General features: G+C 43.7%; 1 protein-coding gene across 1 annotated transcript in view; it reads left to right on the plus strand.

Annotated features, from left to right (window-relative positions):
• Window positions 1–22,606, plus strand: part of LOC115098742 (glypican-5-like) — a 1,173,655-nt gene that overhangs the window by 276,611 nt on the left and 874,438 nt on the right. The window contains exon 4 of the mRNA XM_029615616.1: window positions 13,272–13,391. Coding sequence (XP_029471476.1) covers window positions 13,272–13,391 — 120 coding nt within the window. The remainder of the gene's footprint in view (window positions 1–13,271; window positions 13,392–22,606) is intronic.

Consider the following 22,606-nt stretch of genomic DNA (forward strand, 5'->3'; position numbering starts at 1 on the left):
TTCAGTCCCTCTGGAACAGGCATGCATATTGTTTTGGCCAGTTTATCTAGCATACAGCAGCTAGAAATATCTTACAGCTGGATTGTTATTATTATTAATAGTATTAAAATGTTATATACTGCTTGTAAAGCATGTTAACCAAGTGGGGAAACATTAAAAACAAGAGAGGATAAACAGGATAAAACAGTCAAGGGGAATATAATAAATCTAAATTAAAATCACAATCAATCAAAAACAGTTTTTAATACAATTACCTAAAATAAACAAAACAGAAATTATATACACATCGCTGAAAAAAAATTGTTAACAGGAAGATGTTATTACCTGTTTACAACTAAAATTGTTTGCAGGGAGATCTTGATTACCTATTTATAGGGAGGTATTAAATGTATGTTTTTAAAGTAAAATTTTAACTGCTTTCCTGAACTTAGTTTTTTAGCGTTTAGACAGGTGGATCAAGAACTAGTGGGTTATGCACCTCTACCAGCAGATGGAGACAGAGCAAAGTTGACATCACAGTATATAAACCCCTGCTGTGACAGCAGCCCGCCAGAATTCTCTATCTCCAGCTGATGGTGGACGTTCATCTCCCTACTGGGGGATTGCTTTAAAAAAAATGATAAAGGAGAAAGGAAGAAATTAATGGAGACTAGACACACCGCTCTCTTGAAGTGATACCTAAAGATCCCTCCCTTATTCAAGTTTCTCCTGGGGCGATATCCATTTGATCCTTCCCCCGTTTGAGTGTCTTGAACCAGTAGCCAGTTCCCGGCTTGGACTTAGCTGATGGGACATCCAGCTGAAAGGCTAACAGTTGAGTACCTTGGTCTGATAGCCATTTTCTGGCATGGACTTAGCTGAAATCCAGCTGAAAGATTAGCAGTTGCAGAAAGCCATATGAGGCAGTGACGGCTATAGCCCTAAACCCCCGTAGCCAGAGACTGGAGCTGTATTCAACCGGGACAGGCTGAGCTCAGGTAAAGAGTTGTAAAAAAAAAAAAAAAAATCGAGAGCAAGGGGGTAGACAGTAGTAAGGATCCCCCCTCTTCCCAGTCTCTGAGCCTTGGTGCGCCAATCCGATGTTGTTTCCCACCTCCGTGGAGGGCTAGGGGATCGCAGGTGTCTGGCAGGTTAAGCAGCTTTTTTAGGATAGTCCCTGTTCTCGGGCTTTTCTGTGGCGCTGCACGGTAGGCTTCAGTGGTGTTCACGCATTTTGTTCTGCACATGTTCGCCGCACTTCTGGGCCTGCAGTCGGTTCGCGCCTGCACATCCAGGTGGGGCGTCTGCCTAGGCTGTGTACTTGGACATCTGAAATTGTTATGTATCCAGTTTTTTGACGTCCAGGTTGGGCATCCAGGTGATAGACGTCCCTTTTCTTAGCATCCTTAGACACTGTTGAGTGTGTGATAGTGGACGCATACCATGGCACCGGTAATAAAGAAGGCTGAGCACCTTGCGGTGTGTGCTTCTTGCAGTATTAAGGCATTGCAGCCTGGTGTACCATCTAATCTGTGTCAGTGCTGCCTGGAGACTCAGGGGGAGTTCTCTAGCAGATTTTGCTGAGCCTGGCCCTTCCCTAAAGTAACAGAAATGGGGCTGAAGTGGAATGTGTAAGATGTTTCAACTGGTTTTGAGACCTCCCTAACTGAATCGTAGGCAGGGGAAGAGCTTTCAATGGGTGCTAGACCACCGCCCCCTGCTTCTGCCAAGGATCCTTTTTTCTTGGATGGAATTTGTTAGGGGCTAAGGTGCCTTCTATAGGCATGAAAGGCGGAGCCAACCAAGGTTGACAGTCCAGGATCAGAGGTTGTGAATTCCTGCAAGGCTGGTGTAGCGGGCAGGCACTAGGGTGCAACTTGCCCTGCTGAGGGGCATTATGATTATAACATGGATGATGGCACAGATCCTTTCTCTCTGGAGTGTTATGTGTGCCGCCTGCGGCAGACCCGCAGCATAGCCCTCTCACCTTCTTGCATGGACTCCAGCTCCTGGTTCCTCTTCACTGGTGGTGGTGGGCCACCAGCTCCGACCTTGGGTCGCCTCCAGTGCCTCCAGCTCTGCCATGGTCCCCAGTGCCAGGCAAGATGTCCCTGCTCACCGGGGCTCTCCATGTGGCCTGAGGAGAGATGCCACCATCAGCGCCATGCTCCTCCCTAGGCGTGCATGCATGCGCGCATCGCTAATTCTTTTAAGGGGCTCGTGGCAGGAACCTGGCTGCGACCCCATATGCTGACGTCAGACTCTTCAGCGTATATAAGCTCAGGCCTTGCTCCATAGCATTGCCTTTGCAACAGATCTCCTCGTACTCCTCGTTGCTGATAGAGAACTGTCTCTACTTTGTGTTCCTGACTCCCATGGTTCCCGGTTCCTGTCTTCCTCGTTCCTGCCCTGTCTATGTGTTGGACTGACTCTCTGGATTTCGACTCTGCTTTGTTTGACTACTCTTCAGCTTATCTCCAACCCCGGTCTTTGCTACGCCTGACTACTCTTCAGCCTATCTCCAGCTCCGGACCTCTGCTACGCCCGACTACTCTTCAGCCTATCTCCAGCCCCACACTTCTGCTATGCTTGACTGCTCCTGCCTTCTCCATGCCCTGACCATTGCCTTGATTGACTACACCTGCCTTCTCCGTGCCCTGACCATTGCCTTGATTGACTAAGCCTGCCTTCTCCCTGCCCTGACCATTGCCTTGATTGACTATGCTACGGATTTCCTTGCGTCCAGAATTCTACATTGCGTGCCATGACCTCTGCTTGCCGTCGGCTCTTATCCTAGCCTGTCAGTGACGCCTCCTCTAGCCTATTCCCCTGGACATGGACTTGCAAGAGTCCAGCCTTTCTTTGCTTAAGCACCTCCAGTTACTTTCCATTCCATTGGCGCCTGAGTTCCTTTACTGAACCCAGTCTAGGGTAGGACTACACCACCTATCAACTGCTGTCTCTGGGCTGAACTACCTTTCTTCACAAACCAACCTCGAGGCCCACCGAAGTCCTGCCGGCTTTGGCACCCATAGGCTCAACCTGCAGGGAACGAAGGCTGGTATAGGTGAAGCTCCAGTGGCCTCTGTCTTCAGCCCACTCCACCTGCTGATGGTGGGAGCTGTAGGTCCCTACCTACGGGTTGCGTCAACCCCACCTCGGCCCAAGGGTCCACCTCCGACACAACATGGAGGATAGGGATATTCCTTTGGATTTGGAGCTATACAGAATGAAGTTGCATTTCTTCACAGGAATGAATGCCAGCTCTGGGTTCCCAGATGCTGATGGTGTTGGGAGTACTGGATGCTGAGCCACAAAAGAATCCCATTTTGACTTCTTTGCATAAAACCTCATGTTTTTTCCTTATAATGGAGGCCATTCAAGAATTGATTGATCTTGAGTGGGGTGCCCCTGAAGTGAATTTTAAAGGGAGAATAGTCTTGGAAGGACTGTACACCCTGGAGCCAGCTGTGAGAGAGGAATTATGCTTTCTGAAAGTGGATGTGCTTGTGTGTGCTGTCACCAAGCAAACTACTGTTCCCATAGAGGGTGGATTGGCTTTGAGGGATGCACACGATCAAAGAATTGAGGCCATACTTAAGCAAGCATTTAAAGCAATGGCAATTAATTTGCAGATAGCTTCTTGTTGTTCCCTAATGGCTTGATCTTGTTTACTTTTCTCTCAGGAGGTCGATGAATGTGGTGTGAATTCCAGGGCAGTAATGGAATCAGCAGCCACCTTTACTGGCAGATGTGGGCTGTGATTTTGTCCAGAACTCAGACAGAGGGGTGGCTTTGGTGGTAATGGCCAGGAGTCAGTTATGGCTGAGAAATTGGTCGGCCAATGTGACCTCCAAGTCTAACGTTATGAAGTTGCTCTTTAAAGGCTCACTCTTGTTTGGGAGTGAGTTGGAGAAAATGGCCAATAAATGAGGCTTGTCCCCAGTTCCTCGATGCCCAAAGGATAAGAAGCAGATGCCACTTTCCTTTAGCAAGAGAGGCCGTTCTAGGGGATCCAAGCATTTTTGATCCTACAGAGGCTTTTCAGAGGACTCAGCCTTTGGATAGGTCTCGGTGCTTTTGTCCCAGACAGCCCAGATGGAACACAGGCTTAGATAGTGGAACCTCCAGAGCCTCCCAATGAAGATGTGCCGACCCACCCTGGGGAACAAAAGATAGGGGGTTGCTTCTCTTTCTTTTATCAGTGGTGGGTCAAAACCACGTCAGACCAGAGGGTCCTGGAAGTGATACGAGATGGATATGTGCTGGAGTTTCACAGTGTTCCTCAGGGCATATTCATGGTGTCCCCCTGCCGCTCCCCACAGAAGAGACTGGCAGTGGAGTGTACATTGTCAAGGCTTCTCAGTCTGAGTGCTGTTGTTCTAGTGCCTATATCTCAGGAAAATAAAAGCCGTATTCCATTTTTTTCATTGTGCCCAAGAAGGAGGGCTCTTTCACCCCATACTGGATCTTAAGAGGGTGAACCAACATTTGCGGGTGTCTCATTTTTGCATAGAAGCCTTGTGATTAGTGATAATGGCCGTTCAGTTGAGGGAATTTCTAATGTCCTTGGATTTGTCCGAGGTGTACCTGTATATTCCCATCTGACTAAAGCATCAACAATTTCTGCGCTGCACAGTTTTGGAGCATCATTATTAGTTTCGAGTGTTACCTTTTGGATGGTCTCCACGCCCAGAATTTTTTTTTCCCAAAATTATGGTCATGGTGGTAGCAGAGTTGAGAAAGGAAGGGATTCTGGTCCACCCGTACTTGGACAAATGGCTAATTCGAGCCAAGATTCTGGAAGAGTGCCTCTTGGTGTCGTGCAAGGTGATCTCCTTGTTACAGGAGCTTGGTTGGGTGGTGAACCTGGCCAAAAGCAGTCTTCAGCCTTTCCAGTCACTAGAGTAACTCAGTGTTCAGTTCAACACAACAGAGGTGCATCTATTGATGAACACAATATGCCCGACAGTGTGGTCCTATCTACATGTTCTTGGATTGTTGGCGGCAACACTGGAAGTGGTACCTTGGGTGAGGGTGCATATGCATCCTCTTCAGAACACTCTGCTGTCTCATTGGAACCCACAATTTCAGGATTATTTCATTCTGCTTCAGCTGTTAATGGAGGTCTGCACACACCTGTAGAGATGGTGAAAAGCGGATCATCTGAGAAAAGGGTTTTTTTCTAACCTCACCAGACTGGCTAGTACTCACGATAGATACAATTCTCCAGGGTTGGGGTGCTCACTGTCTGGAGCTTGACAGCGCAAGGGTGCTGGAGTGCAGAAGAGTTTCTCTGGAGTATCAATTGGATGGAAGCCCATGCAGTCCAGTTGGCATTGATTGCAGGGTTGAGCAGTCTGAATAATGTTGGACAATGCAACGACAGTGGCTTATATCAATCGACATGGAGGAACCAAGAGCCAGCAAGGTTTGCAGGAAATAGCCAAACTTATGGAATGGGCAGAAGTGCACCTTCAGGAGATCTCAGCCTTGCACACTGCAGGAAAAGACAATGTAAGAGCATACTTTCTCAGCAGATAGAGTCTGGATCCAAAAGAATGGGAATTGTCAAAAGAGGCATTTCAGCTGGTAGTGGACTGCTGGGGCCTTCCATTTCTGGACTATTTGCATCTTCTTGCACTGTAAAGGTTCTTTGTTTAGTCGCAGGAGAGATCCAAAGTCTTTGGTCATCGATGCCTTCATGCAGGAGTAGCCGGAGGTGAGCTATTGTAGGCCTTCCCCCATGGCCGTTGTGCAGGGTGATTCAGAAGATTGTCACAGGGGGGTGGTGCTTCCGGTGGCACAAGATTGGCCCAGGAGACCTTGGTATACAGATCTATGAAGGCTCCTAGTGGTGTCTTCCTGCTGGCTTTTGGTGCATAGGGATCTGCTGTAGCAGGGGCCTGTTCTTCACAAAGATCCAACTTTATTTTTTGTCTTGAGAGGGCTCACTTGCTGTAGTGTGGATATTCTACTGAGGTGATTGCCACCTTGCTGTGAGTGAGAAAATTTTCCATTTCCTTAGCTTAGGTGTGGGTTTGGAAAGTGTTTGAGGCTTGGTGTGAAGATCAAGGGGTTGTTCCTTGTTTAGTCAAGATCCTGCTCATTTTGGCATTTTTGCAGGATGGATTGAGTAAAGGGTTGGCCCTTAATTCCTTACAGGTAGTGGCTCTTACCTGTTTCAGGGGTCAGGTGAATGGTGGACCCTTGTTGGCTCATCCAGATGTGGCCCATTTCTTGAAAGGCGTGCAATATCTTTGTCCTCATATGCGGTTATCAGTGCCCTTGTAGAGCCTTAATCTGGTTCTGAATTTTCTATCAGGTCCTAAATTCCATCCGATATGTAACCTCTCCTTGCGGTTACTGAAATTGAAGACTGTTTTGCTTGTGGCAGTTTGTTCAGCACGCAGAGTATTCAAACTTCAGGTTTTATATTGCCGGGTGACATTCCTTTGAATGACTCTGGGGGCAATACAGCTGTGTACTGTTCCTTCCCTTTTGCCAACAATGATTTTGGATTTTTCACTTGAATCAGTTCATTTCCCTGCTGGCTCTGGACAGGGAAAGAGATGCAGAGGAATATCGCCTGTTGCAGCCCTTGGATGTATAGAGACATCTGGAGGTTTCTAAACCTCTCAGGAAGATGGGTCACATTTTTGTTCTCCATGATGGAAGTAAACAGGGCGAGCTGGCTTCGAGAGTTACAATTGCTCAGTGGATTAAGGAAGTAGTCACGGCCGTGTACGTGATTGCTGAGTAGCTGTTGTCTAGTCAGGTTAGGACTCGTTCCACTGGGGTTCAGGCAGTGTCATGGGCGGAGGTTAGATTGTTGTCACCCATTGACATTTGCCAAGCGGTGACGGTGCTCCGTAGACACCTTTTCCAGGTATTGTCTGGATATGCAGGCCCGTGAGGATGCAGCCTTTGCATTTGCTGTTTTGAGTGGATTGTGGGCATCCTCCCGCCCTGTTTGGAAGTCGCTTTGTTACATCCCACTTCTTCTGGAGCCACCTGTCTAAACATTAAGAAATGAGAAATTACTACTTAACTGATAGTTTCTTTTACTTTAGTATAGACAGGTGGATCCACCTAACCGATCTTGGCTGCAGGTGGGTTGTGCTATTATCCTCCTGTGTGGCTGCGTGTTCCAAGGGTTACTGATAAGTGTTAATCCACTCCCTAGACTTGTGTTAATACATTCTTTGTCTGAGCTCAGTATTTTCCAGTTGGCTGAGTGCTGGAATGGTTATCTGTTAATAATCAAGTTTTGTTAGTCTGTCCACAGTTGGCTTTTGCAGAGGATACTGGCAGGCTGATGTCTTTGCAGGGGTATATATAATCTGATGTCAGCTTTGTTCCATCTTCATCTGCTGGTAGAGGTGCATAACCCACTTATCTGGATCTACCTATCTATATTAAAGAAAAGGAAATTCAGGGAAGTAGTAATTAGGGATGTGAATCGGGCTTCTGACGATTGAAAATATCGTACGATATTTTCAAAATCGTCAGAAATCGGGGGCTCCCCAAAACCGATAGGAAAACCCCACGAAATTGTTCGTGGGAGTTCTCTTATCGTTTTGGGGGAGGGCGGGAAAAATGGCACACAAAAATAACCCCTAAACCCACCCCGACCCTTTAAAACTAATCCTTTAGCTTCCCCCTCCCTCCCGACCCCCCCCCCCAAAACTTTTTACAGGTACCTGGTGGTCCAGTGGGGGTCCCGGGAGCGATCTCCCGCTCCCAGGCCGTCGGCTGCCACTAATCAAAATGGCGCCGATGGTCCTTTGCCCTTACCATGTGACAGGGTATCCGAGCCATTGGCCGGCCCCTGTCACATGGAGAGAGCACTGGATGGCTGGCGCCATCTTTAAAAATGGAGCATGTTATAAAACCGGGCGTAGATTTGTTCGCACCAGGTTGCACGAACAAATCTACGCCCGTGCATACGTTTTAAAATCTGGCCGAAAATGAATAATCCATGAAATAAAATGTAAACCAATTTAAAACTCCATCTGCAAGACCAATTTCTCCCAAGCAATTTATCAGTAAGGAGTGATTGATGGTATCAAATGCTGCACTCATATTGAGAAATACAGTTGATTGCAGCATCACCTAATTCAGAATGAAATATGATATCATTAGTTAATGAAAGCAAAGACGACTCCATACCAGGGTTAGAATGGAAACCATAGGGGTAGATTTTAAAAGAAGCGTGCACGTCCTACATGTGCGCGCTACCCGGTGCGCGCACATGTATGCCTGGTTTTATAAGATGCGCGCACAGACGCGTGCATGTTATAAAATCAGGAATCGTCGCTGCCTTTCCCCATTCCCTTCCCCCTAACCTAAGCTTCCCACCCCTTCCCCTAATCTTTCCCCACCTTAGCTCTACTCTAATCCCCCCAAAAATTGTTATTTTACTTTTTGCGCCTGCCTCTGGGCAGGAGCAAGTTGCGCGCCGGCAGCTTGCCGGCACGCGATCCTCTGACAGAGCGGCAATGGCCGCTCTGTCGGAGGCTTCTGGCCCTGCCCCTGTCCCCAGACTGCCCCTTTAGTAAAGCCCCAGGGCTTACACCCGTCCCGGGGCTTTACACGCATTGCCGGGCCTTTCTAAAATAGGCACGCGCGCGTAACCTTTTGAAAATCCAGCCCATACTGATTAGGATGTAACACATTTGTCTTAATAACAAAGTTGTTAAGTTGATTAAAAATTACTTTCTCAATAATTTTAGACAACATTGGTAAATTAGAAATTGGTCTATAATTAGCCAAAATGCTCGTTTCTAGATAATCTTTTCTTGGAATTGGTTTAGCTCTTGTAGAGAAGGCATCCCTCAGATCTGACCAGTCAGAGGAAATATGTTTTGAGTAGGCTAAATATTCTCTTGATGACTACCCTGATCTGCCTGTGGGCCCTGTTGTAGCAAGCCCTTGCAGCAGTTTGTGGGTTAGCCATTGGGATCATTAGCCAGGTTTTGAGTGGATATCCTCTGTCACCTGTAGAGGAGAAGGCAGAGAAGAACAGAGTTAGATATGCCTTAGGGCTGGGCAGCACACAGTTCACAGGATAAGGTTAGAGCAGCCCTCCTGGAGCCAACCTGTCATGCCTCCTAGATATGAGGAAAACAATAAGAGGTAGTTAGTTGTTATATGGCGGTAGTGATAAGTGCATTCCTATTTAGAAGCCAGCCCAGGAATCTGGGCATAACATCCAGGATGATGCCCTTAGCATCGGAGACCACCTGAATATTAAGGATGTGGAAGCCTGTGCGGTTGTGTTAGATGGTTTTGTCTCCCCTTGATGCCCCTGTAGGGACATGAATGCAATTGATAGCCCGCAAGACAGAGGGAAAACATTCTATTTGATAGGAATTGGTCATTATTTAATGATATTGCTGTCTTTTCTGAGGGAAAGATATATATTTTTTCAATTTCCTGATTAACGCAGTTAAGACCTGAACTATACAGTTAGAGGTGGCAGATTGGCTGATTCCAGATGTGAACCCCTAGAGGTATCTGGAAGCTGCCAGTGGTGAAAAATGTCAGGGCAGTAATGTACTTGACATCTACTAACAAGGCGTGGTCCCTTCGGGTGGTAGGTTGAAGATTCCGCTCTAACTGCTGGCAAAGATACAGTATGGTTTCCTTGGTGAACCTGAACCTGCACATAGCTTGTTCCTTGGACAGACCAAAAACTATGTCCTAGTCCTGTATCATCTCTGTAAGGGGTTCCTCCTCCTCTTCTCAGCTATTGTGACCTGAGTATCCATAGTGCTATTAGAGTTATATTGAAAAGGGACTCTCTACCACTGACTTACCCCCCCCCCAGTGTGTCCCAATAAAACACACTCCCACCTCTTTTTCATTCCCTGTATGTTCCAGTTCCTCCCTAATTTGTTCCAGTAACTCCAGTATAAACCCATATGTCCTAGTTACCAACTAGTAGGTCCCAGTCTGTTCCAGGTACACACCCACCTCCTAGCCTGGTCCTGTACCCCCTCCCTCAGAGAAACTAATCTGCCAAACACCAAGTCCAAAATCAAAATGAACCTTTGCACTCGTGAATGTAAATGAGCAGTAAATGAACATGCCTATGTTGGATGACCTTCGCTCATATGTTGCTTTTAAAATACCTCTTTCAGCACATACATGTTAACACTGCTCCAACACACCCCCAACATGCCCCTTTTTTGCGCATATACCTTTACTCACCTATGCGCTCATACACGCATTTATGACCCCTTTTAAAAATAGGTATTACACACGTTTGTGCCAGTAAGCCTTTGAAAATTCACCTTTAAGTGAGCCGAGTGAGCTGTTTAGTAATAATCAGGCCGATACAGTAAAAATCGCAGGAGAGTGGGTGAGTATCCGCTCTCCTGTGCGCGCAATTCAGAAAAAAAAAATTATTCAAATTAGGGTCCGCGGTAAAAAGAGGCGCTAGGGACACTAGCGCGTCCCTAGCGCCTCTTTTTGGACAGGAGCGCCGGCTGTCAGCAGGTTTGACAGCCAACGCTCAATTTTGCCGGCGTCGGTTCTCAAACCCGCTGACAGCCACGGGTTCGGAAACTGGACGCCGGCAAAATTGAGCGTCCAGTTTTCAACCCGTGAGCCACAGGCCGATTTTAAATTTTTTGTTTTTTTTTATTTTTGATTATCTTTAACTTTTAGGACCTCTGACTTAATATCGCCATGATATTAAGTCGGAGGGAGTATGGAAAAGCAGTGTTTTTACTGCTTTTCTGTATACTTTCCCGGTGCCGAGAGAAATTAATGCCTACCTTTGGGTAGACGCTAATTTCTGAAAGTAAAATGTGCGGCTTGGCTGCATATTTTACGTTCTGTATCGCGTGGGAATAACTAATAGGGCCATCAACATGCATTTGCATGTTGCGGGCGCTATTAGTTTCGGGGGGGTTGGACATGCATTTTCGACGCGCTATTACCCCTTACTGAATAAGGGGTGAAGCTCGCGTGTCGAAAATGCGCGTCCAAACGCTGGTTAACAGTGCGCTCCGTCGGAGCACACTGTACTGTATCGGCCTGAATGAAAGTAAGGAAGTGCGACAGCATTAGAAAAAGTCCGGTACTCACTGTAGGACATGTGATTGCTATGTAATTCATTACATGTGTCTACTGCTACAATTTCAAGACTAACTTGAAATGCCCTGTACTGAGTAAAGACTGCTAGTTATTTTGAACTGGATTGAAATATGTATTGGTTTTATATGAACCAACAAATTTGACTTGTGCCTTTATATAAACTAAAATCTGAAAGCAGGTTTCGAAATGTGACAGAATAATGTGGTAATCAGTCCTCTCTTTTATAATGCAAACATGCTGGTTATTGTTTTACTGTAGCATATTGATGCTGATAGCATTAAAAGTTTTCACTTAATGAAAAATAACATGACTTTGGGTATTTATTCTATTAAAATTGTGATGGCAGCACATAAATACCATATTGGAATCCTTCAGTTATACAACAATGTGTATTTTTGAACTGAACATTTTGATATTTAAATCCCTTCCCAAACAAAGCAGGCTTCCATAACCTAAACAAACTTTTTCCTTAAATTTTTTAGATTCCTATTTGTTCTTGCAATTTACTGCTAATTCTTGTTTTCTTAGGGTGGAAGGGTATTTTTGATGTTTTATTTAGAAGCGCTGTACTAGTGGAAGAGGTACTTTCACCTTTGCTTTTTAAAATTGTGATAAGATTCATGCATGGAGCTTCAATATGGGTGGTAAATAAGAACCTTAAATAAATAATGTTTGCCACAGCAGCCCGTGTTAATCCATTCTTCCTAACATTAATGAAATGCAGGCTCACCAGGTGGTCCCACAACATTTAATGAAAATTAATTTTACATATCTTTTTTTGGGGATACTGATCTCAGAAAACATCAGATAAAATTTTCAATACAATATACAGTCTCCGTTATTGGCCTTCCTCAAGCACACACCTTCCTTCACCAATCTTACCATCAATATTATCACACAGCCAATCAGTAGAGACTTGTTATTCAGATATCAACAGCTGCATCTTTATTAACACATACAACTATGATCAAACCAAAGCCAGCAAACAGTACAAACCATTTCCACTTGCCACCTGGATAGCCCATCCACCACACAGACTAACCTTCAGACCATCCTGGCCTTCAGACATTATCTGTCTGAAGGCCAGGAGATTTGGGATTTGGAGGGGGACCGTCAACCTGGTCCCCCTCCAAATCCCAGGGGTTGTGATTACCACAGTGGTTGTGATTACCCCAACTGCATCCACTTTCCCATTATCCTATGCAATGGTTGCCCTCACTGATACAGCAGGACTCCCCAAGACCCCTCCCAGTCGCATGCATGAATCACCGTCTTTTTTTCCCAGGGTTGACTGTGGCCAACTGAGCAAGTCTGATTTACACTTCTCAGAATCCATTGTATGGCTTTGCCCATTTACAAGCTGAGACTTTAAAAGTAAGCATACATAAAAAATAACAATATAACAAAAGTGAAATAAGAAGTCGGTGAAATGGTTACTTACAGTGTCAGAGCAGCCAAGAAAGAAGAATGTCATGTTCCCTCTGCTTTTATCTCTGCCTCCATCCTACATTACAGCAACTACCCAACCAGCGGTAGTCATTTTTCTGCAACTTGGTATGGGAAGCACAGTGTCTACAGATTGCAAACTGTTCACCCCCATCCCCCAGCACCATTCTAGAAGAGCATTAGAGTGGTAGGGAGATTAGGTTGGTGCAATCTTATCTGTGGCAATCAGGACCTGGCCTGGCCAGGCCATCTCTCCAAGATAGTTGTACCTCGTTGTGCAATGCTATATGCGTAAGATTATACACGCAGAAAATTACACGTTTTGAATTTAATTTAAACATCACAGCTCCCTTAGACTGGATCCCAGTGTAGGGTCCCTAATACTTAAATGTCTGAGGTAGGTTTGCATGCTTAACGTATATTACATTTAGATGTTTAACAGTAAAGATTAGTTTGGCATTCTAATATTAGTCATGCCTCTAAACTATCCAGTTTTGTAGGTGTCAAATTCTAGGACTCCAACTATGCTTTGACTCTAAATTTATGTCTTTGAAAACTTATTAGTCATCTGGACCCTTTGCATGTTCATATTTATTGTAGACATATAACTGCAGAATGCACCCTTTCAAAACTTAGTCTATGCCATATTAAAAACAATGAACATATGTTGGTGTTAATATAGAAAAATGCAGACTCTGAAATTTATTATTCTGTTTATGACTTTCATTCGTGTTTTGCAGAGAATTTGTCAACTACATGAAACGGTCCAGAACATTTTATGCTTCTATAGCAGAGAGACTATGTGATGAGGTGGTACGAGACAGCTCTACCTGCTGGAATGGAGAAGACGTGGTGGAAAGGTATATGTAAACCTGACTTTTATACCTATTGTATCATTTTAAGATATAAGCTGTGCTTTTATGATTCTGACAATGAAACAATCACAATGTTTTAATGTTTTGATTTCTCTTTGCCACTACTTTGAAAAATTCTATACACTATTTTTTTTATGAAAAAACACAACTGGCAAATAAACTCTGTAGACTTCGTCATTTGGTTTTCATGAGAGAGCTCCTCGTGATGTCACATATATCACTAATTTTTTGTCTTACTTATTCTTGGTAAGTAAATAGTGTGCTCAAATTAAAGTGTATTGATTTCCCAACTAATTGTCCAAACCATTGTTACATCCAAGTTTGTGTTATACAACTTTTTATGCTTTGTTTTGGGATATCATTGTTGACTATAAAGTACATAAGATTTGCCCTACTGGGTCAGACAGAAGGTCCACCAAGCCTAGTATACTGTTTCCAACTGAGCAGCTTGACATATTTATCACCATTTCTCCTTATTTGATTAGGGGTATATCTCATATCTTCCTCAGTGAAGACCGAAGCAAATAATTAATTTAGTCTCTATATGATGGCTTCATCATCCTTGAGTGCCCCTTTTATCCCTTGATCATCTAATGGCTCAAGTGACTCACTTGCAGGCTTTTTACTTTGAATGTACCTGGAAGCGTTTTTATTATGAGTTTTTTCTTCCACAACAAGCTTCTTTTCCAATTCTGTCTGCACCTTCCTTATCAATGTTTTGCATCCAACTTACCAGTGCTTATGCTTTTTCCTGTTTTTATCATTCGGATCCCTTTTCAATTTTTTGAAAGATGTTCTTTTAGCTATTATAGCTTCTCTCACCTCACCTTTCATCCTTGCTGGTAGTTTAGCCTTCTTTCCACCTTTTCTTATGCATGGAATATATCTAGTCTGGGCTTCCAAGATGGTATTTTTAAACAATGCCAATGCCTGATGTAAAAACTTTTGCAACTGTTCCTTTAAGTTGTTTCCTACTTTTATCATAGTCACCCTTCTGAGAGTTAAATGCTGTCACAGTAGATTTTTTTAGTGTCCTCCCTCCAGTTATTAAATCAAATTTGATCATGTTGTGATTATTACAATTCCAAGTGGCTCCAACTCTGTTACCTCTTGCACCAAATCCTGTGTTCCACTAAGGACTAGGTCATAAAATAGTTTCCCCTCTTGTTGTTTCTTATACCAACTGGTCCATGAAGCAGTCACTTATTTCATCTAGGAACTTTATCTCTGTAGCATTTCCTGATGTGACATTCACTCAGTCAATACTGGGGTAATTGAAATCACCTATTATCACTGTGCTGCTAATTTTGTTAGCTTCCCTAATTTCTTTTACATTTTATTGTCTGTTCTTTCTGGCCAGTAGCCCATTACACCCCCACTGCTACTTTATTCCCTTTGTCACCTGGAATTTCTATCCATAAAAATTCAATATTGCATTTTGTTTCCTGCAGAACCTTTATCCTGCATGGGAGCAACCATTAAAGGGGCATGCTTTTTAACCCAAGCTATGGTCATGCCAGTTGTGGAAGACAGTAGCAACAGTAATAATGGAACCAAGCAGAAATTATGTCCCATATTTCAAGATGTTATTTCACTCTTTATTTCAGGTCTGTTTAAAAGATGATTATCACTATCAAATTCAATTAATGCTATTTATAAGGGGGAAAATGATTTCAGCAAGTACAGAGATTATTTTATTTTTTTATGTGTTACAATAAATTCAGGATGTAGATTATTTTGCAGATTGTTTTGGTGGTTTTTTGATTTGGAATTTGGCCAGTGGTATTAATACAAAATACATAATAATATATTACCTTATGTAATCCTAAAATGTAACACAAGTCCACCTTTAATAAGACACCAAATCCAGATGGAGATTGCTGGCTGTACTTTAATACACATGCAAATAATTTAATGTGCCAGCTGAAAATTGACACCAAGGTAGGCCTTATTTACTTAAATGCAAAAATGGCCCCATACGCATGCATGCAGGCCACACACAAGCAATGAGAATTTTAAGAAGCCGGTAAGTACGCGCATACATACCTGTGCGTGCATCAAGAATAAGGAGGTGGGAAAGGGGCAAGGCCAAGACTTATGCGCGTAAGCCCAGATTTTGCAAAGGATGATCATGGCACATGTTGGCATGTTACCTGCATAACTTTACTGCTGGTCCTGATGAGGAGCATGTCTGGAAATTTTAGTTTTAAGACTGTCAAGCTCAATTGAACATCGGGGGGAGGGGAGGGAATAGAGATAACTATAATACTCTATATATTTCCCACTGTAAGAGGGGCACTTTCAAATCAGGGTGGCTTTTTTTGGGGGGGGCGATGATACATCCTTCTGCCCAGTGCTCAAGGATCTGTAGACCCTTGTAACATTGCCCTCCCAAACCCCACCCTGAGTTGGATGTTCCCCTCTTACAGTAGGAGATATATAGTGTATCATATTGTCTCTCTTTACATTGACTTTCTCTCTCTCTCTCTCTCTCTACCCCCTATGGTCACTTGTGTGAGCATGTTATTAAAATACACGTGTAAAGGCTGCACACATATGCACGACAGGGGTATTTTTTTTTAATTCTTTATTTATGAATTTTTAATTTACAAATAGTAAATATCAATTCAATGTAACATTATTCAATTTTTACATTGGACATTCTATAGGAAATAGGTTCTTATTATTCTTTCAATCATGCCTGTAATAAAAAACTGTTATTTATTAACACCATATTTCCTTGTTACCAAACAAATAGAGGTGAGCCATATATGAGCAAATAAAGCAAAAATATTCTCTGAATTAATACAGAAGTATGCAAAGAATATATTAATATTCCAACTATACATGGATTTGGGCTCTAGCCTCCTCCCTCTGGTTCCTCCGTTCTTCCAAAAACGTTTCTAAATGTTCTGGTTCATAATATACATATCTTAACCCATCTATACGCATAATGCACTTACAGGGAAATCTTATTACAATTTGAATACCAAAAGTTCTTGCTAAATTAGCTAATGTTATACATTTTTTTATGTCTTTCTTGTGTTTCCTTAGCAACATCTGGATAGATCCAAATCTTTTGTCCCAGATATAGAGAGGTTCTATTTAACATAAAGAGTTTTAACACTTTATCCCTATCCGAAGAAAGGGCAAATTTTATCAAAAGAATTCCCCTCTTCTCAATCTGGGAACTAAAGGATGTCTCTATCAAGTCTGAAACATTTAATGAGGTTTCTTGTACTACTTGCTCAGGTATTATACCTTCATTTCTCCCATTTATAAAATATGCATTGGTAATCAAGAGAAGATTCTCTGGTGCCAATAACAATACCTCAAGAAAATCATTTTTCAGTTGTTCTTTTGATGAAACCAACTTACATTTAGGGAAATTAACAATTCTAAGATTAGAGTATCGCACAGAGTTTTCTAAAGTTTCAACTTTTTTTGATAACATAGATTCCCCTTGTATTATAGAAGTCTGAACATTCTTGATTGAGGTTAAGTCCTCCTCTAATTTCGCCAAGGCCACCCCATAATTAGTTATCAAGAGATTCAAATTTAACAAAACATTTTGCATTTCTTTTATATTTGTATTCAAGTTAATTATATTATTTTGCAATAATATTATAGCTTGCCACATTTCCAAAGACACATTTTTTAAATTTCCTGTTATTGCAATAGGCATAGAAACTAGATTGTTCTTGCCTGATGTTGTTCCCTGAGGGGGAGGCGGGCACACTTCCTCCAGGTAATTTGGATCTTCCGTTGGCTCTTATTTGACTCTCGCTGACTATTGGCACCACTTGCAGAGGCAGAGGTTCCTGTCCTCTAGCCTCATCTAGCAGTGCTGTACCAATACCATGCGCCGCCTTGGACGGGCTCGACTCCAAAAACGCAGTCCGTATTGTGGTAGAGCCAGGTTCAATGGTGGTTCCATTGCTCTTGGGTGGTGCAGGTGCTGTTGGGGCCCCGAGACTAAGACTGACATCTCCCAACAGCAGTGATGCTTGCTCCCCATCTACTGCTGTAACAGGACTCTCCGGGGTCGAATTCTCTGCAAGTGAGTAGAAACCTGTCAACATTGTTTGTATTGGGCTAGGTCTTGCAGGGGTCGAGGCTTCCTGCCTGACTTTGCCCTTTCGTTTTGTATGCGGCATTTAGTAAATGACAATCAGAAGAAAAATGTTAATTAAACAAGTAAGGCTCAACCACTCACACTTCTGAAATATACCAATATCTATAATTACAAGGTTGAGATCTAGTTGGGGGATCCAAGTCTCAGCCAAGGAGAGTCTTAATGGCAGCCTTCCAGCCTTCGCAGACCTAAGCCAGACCAAGCTGTGCGCCCCTTACGGAGCGTGCAGCTTAGGCAGCGCGCCGATGGTGGCGGTGCGCCGTCTGCCTCCCGGTTTTGTGGGGGCAGATGCTTTCCACTGACATTACTCAGTTCCACCTCCTTTCGTGCTCAGCAAACCAGGCCTCTTATGCTGTTCTGGGGGTCACTTTCAAGGTATTCCAGAGTTTCTCCTCACTGGGTGAAGGCAGGACTTGGGTGCTCCACACTCTCTCTCCTTCCATGGGCCCAAGATTTTGCAAAGGATGATCATGGCACATGTTGGCAAGTTATCTGTATAACTTTACTGCTGGTCCTGATGAGGAGCATGTCTGGAAATTTTAGTTTTAAGACTGTCAAGCTCAAGTGAACATCGGTGGGGGGGGGGGGAGGGAAGAGAGATAGCTATGATACTCTATATATTTCCCACTGTAAGAGGGGCACTTTCAAATCAGGGTGGCTTTTTGGGGGGGCGCGATGTTACATCGTTCTGCCCAGGGTCCAAGGATCTGTAGACCCTTGTAACATTGCCCTCCCAAACCCCACCCTGAGTTGGAAGTTCCCCTCTTACAGTAGCAGATATGTAGTGTATCATATTGTCTCTCTTTACATTGACTTTCTCTCTCTCTCTACCCCCTATGGTCACTTGTGTGAGCATGTTATTAAAATACATGACAGGGGTATTTTAAATGATATGCGTGAACTTGCGTGGATGATATAAAATTAAGTGTGTCTCTGCTCGTGTACCTATTGGCGCATGCGCGCTCCTTTTAAAATAAACCAGTATGCTTTTCTTTCCCTATAGACAGACATTTCACATTGTTGATTGTATTTGGAGGTAATGTTGCATCCTGAGGACTGAAACAAAAATGGCATTCTGTGTTATTGCTTTTAGAAAAACTCAGGATGTTGATGTTTGATGATGTCATTATGTCACACTTGACTTCTGCATAGAAGTTACCTTCATTGCAGGTTGCAGTAGGCATGATGATTTGATTTACATAACAATGGTCAGTTTTTAGCATCCTGTGGATTAATCTGTTGGTTAGTTGTTTTCATCATGGACATGGAAGAAAATGAATTATAGATAATACAGGAGATCACGAAGTACACAACTGGAAGTCCATCAAGGGATATTGGCTAAAAAAGCTCAAAATCAACAAACATTAATTCATCCTATTTTTCTCTCCTTCATGATGACAATTTCAGTAAACTTGGACATATCTGCAGATAAATGTTTTCAGCAGATCCAACAAAAGCATATTATTTTCCCTGAAAAATAATTTGAGAAAGTCAAAAACTTTATTGTATCTCTCTGTTCAGTGTAGAAACTAGCAATTAGTAAAATATATTTTATTATTCTATCTGAAATGTATCGCAGCTGTGCAGAAAGGTTTTAACATCAGATATCTGGGGAAGTATGATAACAGGAAGACTCTAGAAGCCATTGACATAAACAATGATAAAAGGTAGGCACTAGGTGCTTTGTTCATATTGTTCTTTAATTTCTAGACATTATGAGGTAGATCTTCAAAACATTTGCGCACGTGTACTTTTGTTCGCGCCACCGGCGTGAACAAAAGTACACCAGATTTTATAAGATATGCGCGTAGCCGCGCGTATCTTATAAAATCTGGGGTCGGCGCGCGCAAGGCTGCGCAAAATCGGCAGCCTGCGCGTGTCGAGCCGCGCAGCCTGTCTCCGTTCCCTCCATGTCCCCCCACCTTCCCCTCCCTTCCCCTATCTACCCCACCCCCCAGCCCTACCTAAATCCCCCCCCCCTACCTTTGTTGGGCAAGTTACGCCTGCTTGAAGCAGGCATAACTTGCGCGCGTCGCCTGGCATTCCCCGGCACAGGCCGCAGTGCCGGGGGACTCGGGACCGCCCTCCTGGCCTGCCCCGAACCGTCGCCACACCCCGGACCTGCCCCGAACCACCCCCTGCCCCCGGACATGCCCCTCGGGCAAGCCCCCTCCCGCCCCTTTTACGAAGCCCCGGGACTTATGCGCGTCCCGGGGCTTTGTGCGTGCCGGCGGCCTATGCAAAATAAGTGCACCGGTGCGCGAGTGCCCTGCGCGCGTAAATCCGGGAGGATTTACGCGCGCAGGGGTTTTAAAATCTACTGCCTTGTGTAGTTTGTGTATATTCTTAGACATTATGTGCACTGTTTTTAGATATCTGAATTTGTTTTATAATCACTTTTCTGTAAACTAATAAATTATAAATATGTGGAACATTGTGAGCTCATGGAGGGGGCAGCTATCTTAGAACTCTGGCAAGGCTGGTTCATGTCAGAAGTTCTCATTGATATGTGCATATCAATAAATGTGATTACCTTATACTGCTTAAAAGCTTATTTTTATGTGGGGAGCAATTTAGAGAGGAGTAATGCTTTAAAAATCTCCACAAATTGACCATATTTCCCCAGGCCACAAATAATGAAGCCTATATGTTACTTCCTTATTGGCCTGTCAGACAGTCCAGACAAGTTGTTGCTGGCTTTCAGTTGTGGAATGAGCTCCCTGCCTTTCTCAGGGCTGAGATGGATTTATTATATTTCAGGAAACTTTTGAAATTCCATCTGTTTCAACTAGCATTTCCTCCTTAGCTCCAGCAATAAGTAGGGATGTGACATTTCAGGTTAAATAAAAAGGCTTTAATGTTTTTTTTTTGCTTTGTTTGTTATGTTGGTTTTGTTTTTAACTGTAATTGTTGTATTATATATGTCTATTATGTAGGTTTTTTGTAACCTCCTGAGGCCTGTGGATCAGCTGGCTATACATTTTATAAATAAAATAAGAATATAGCAGGTTTGTCCCTTCTACCAGAAGATGGTGACAGAGGGAAAGTTCTATACTCTGATGCTCTCCCTCTATATAGTCTGGTGCAACAGGGAAGGCATCAGTTGTCCTCTGCCTTTAGGAGATGGTAGACTGGTCCAGCAGGAAGGGAAAAGGAAGGGCCACTGAGGCAACAGCTCAAGGAGTGGGTTGGTTCCCTCAGGCAGGCTTGGGCTGAGTCAGAAGATTTCCAGCTGGACAACAGCCATTTTGCACTTCTCTTTCCTTCCTCAGGGCAATCAGGAGTGGCAGACTCCTGTATTTCCCAACAGAAGTGAGGACCCTATAAGAAAAAAAGCTGCATTATCAGTAGCAACCTCAAGTATGGAGAGGGCAAGAACGTGTGGAAGGTGCAGCACCAGATGCATGTTGAGTACTGGCAGCTCATTTTGTAAGGCCTGCAATGGTCCCAAAGTGACCTGAAAAAGATCTTGGATGGAAAAGCAGATAATGCAGAGCAGTGTTGCCTCCCCATTTGGTCATTCCCCTCCTTACTAGAGCAGGGCTCCCTAGTGGAAGGTCACTCTCGGCTCCTCCATAGCATCGGAGCTGCTACAGACAGGCCCCAGGGCTCAAGGAAACAGGAAGCCTGGAGTTTTCAGTTGAATTTATTAAAATGATGCAAGGCAGATCAGGAAACGAAGGGGGCAACAACAAGGGGATAAGCACTCATCAAGAAAGAAACCCAGAAAGGAAGTAGTCAGGGAGAAGGCCTTATAGTACTGTGAATCCCATCTTCCTTGGAAGACCCACACAATGAAGAGGAAGAGGAAGAGGAGGAGGAAGGTGACCTGCAGTCAGATTGTTCAGGCAACAGATGCCCTTATTTCCAATCACTAAGACTAAAGGAAGACCAGCCTAAGGAGGAGGTACCTTGGGGAAGACCAATCCTGCCTGGCATAAAGAAACCAACAAAAGAATACCCTCTTCACTCTGCTACAAAGAAAGTCTTAAAGAATTTCAGAACTATGGAGAGACTGTACTCTGTACAACAGAAAGAGAAGCAGCATCTATTTAAAATGCCTAAGGCGGATGCAGCTGTAGTGTCGGTAACTAACAGAACACCGATTCCAATAGAGAAATTGAAGGATCCGCAGGATCTTAAGGTTGAGACTATGCTGAAAAAGTAGTTAGACTTGTCAAGTCTTTCATTGCGGGTGCTAATTTGCAGTGGATATATGGCAAGAGCCATGATACTCTAGAAACAACCAGGCCAGCTCGCCACGGACCTAGAGGGCTCGCAAGGTGTAGACAATGAGAAGACATTCCTGGAATCAGGTGCTGCATTCATAACAGATACCTTGTATGACTTTATTTTAAAATTTATAGGAGGCACTGTCCGGTGTCCTAGGTAGCTTACAGAAAAACAAGCATACAAACACAATAAAAACAGTTACAAAGGAGCAAACAGTTATGGGACTGATTTCCTGCTGCAATGCCACATGCTAATGATGGCTGCTTGCTCAAAAATGACCTTGCATAGTTATAATTGCCTCATCAGAGTACAAGTCAGCTCTTTAGTAAAATGCCTGTCAGAACAAATGAGCCTTCAGTTATTTCCTAAATGTAGAGGCATCTATCTGCTTTCTCAGTATTATTGGAATCTGGTTCCACACTAATAGACCTCTTATGGCTAAAATTCTGTCTCACATTTTGGACAGTGACTTGGTCAGAGTCTCTTCTAAACAAGTGGTCAAAACACTTACTGTGGCTGAGGAACTGGGGCAGCAGCTTCTAAATCAATATTGAGCAGGTAACCATTTAGAGGAGAGCTCCTCTCAGGGGAAAAGTTGGCAAAATTGGTGAAGGAACTAGGAGTGTAGTTCTGGGCACATTTTGTGCATAGAACTGTACTTCTGATGTTGAAAGGAGTTTTACGCACAAAAATGTGCACATAATCCTGAGTAATAATGTACGCACAGATTAGCGTTCCTCCGCTTAATTCCCATGTTAATCAAGGCATTAGCTACTGCTTCCTGGTCAAAGGCGAAGTAGCTTTCTGGGTCTAGAGTTTACCCACTAAACAT

This window comes from Rhinatrema bivittatum, chromosome 9 (assembly GCF_901001135.1).
Source record: "Rhinatrema bivittatum chromosome 9, aRhiBiv1.1, whole genome shotgun sequence".
Lineage (NCBI taxonomy): Eukaryota > Metazoa > Chordata > Amphibia > Gymnophiona > Rhinatrematidae > Rhinatrema > Rhinatrema bivittatum.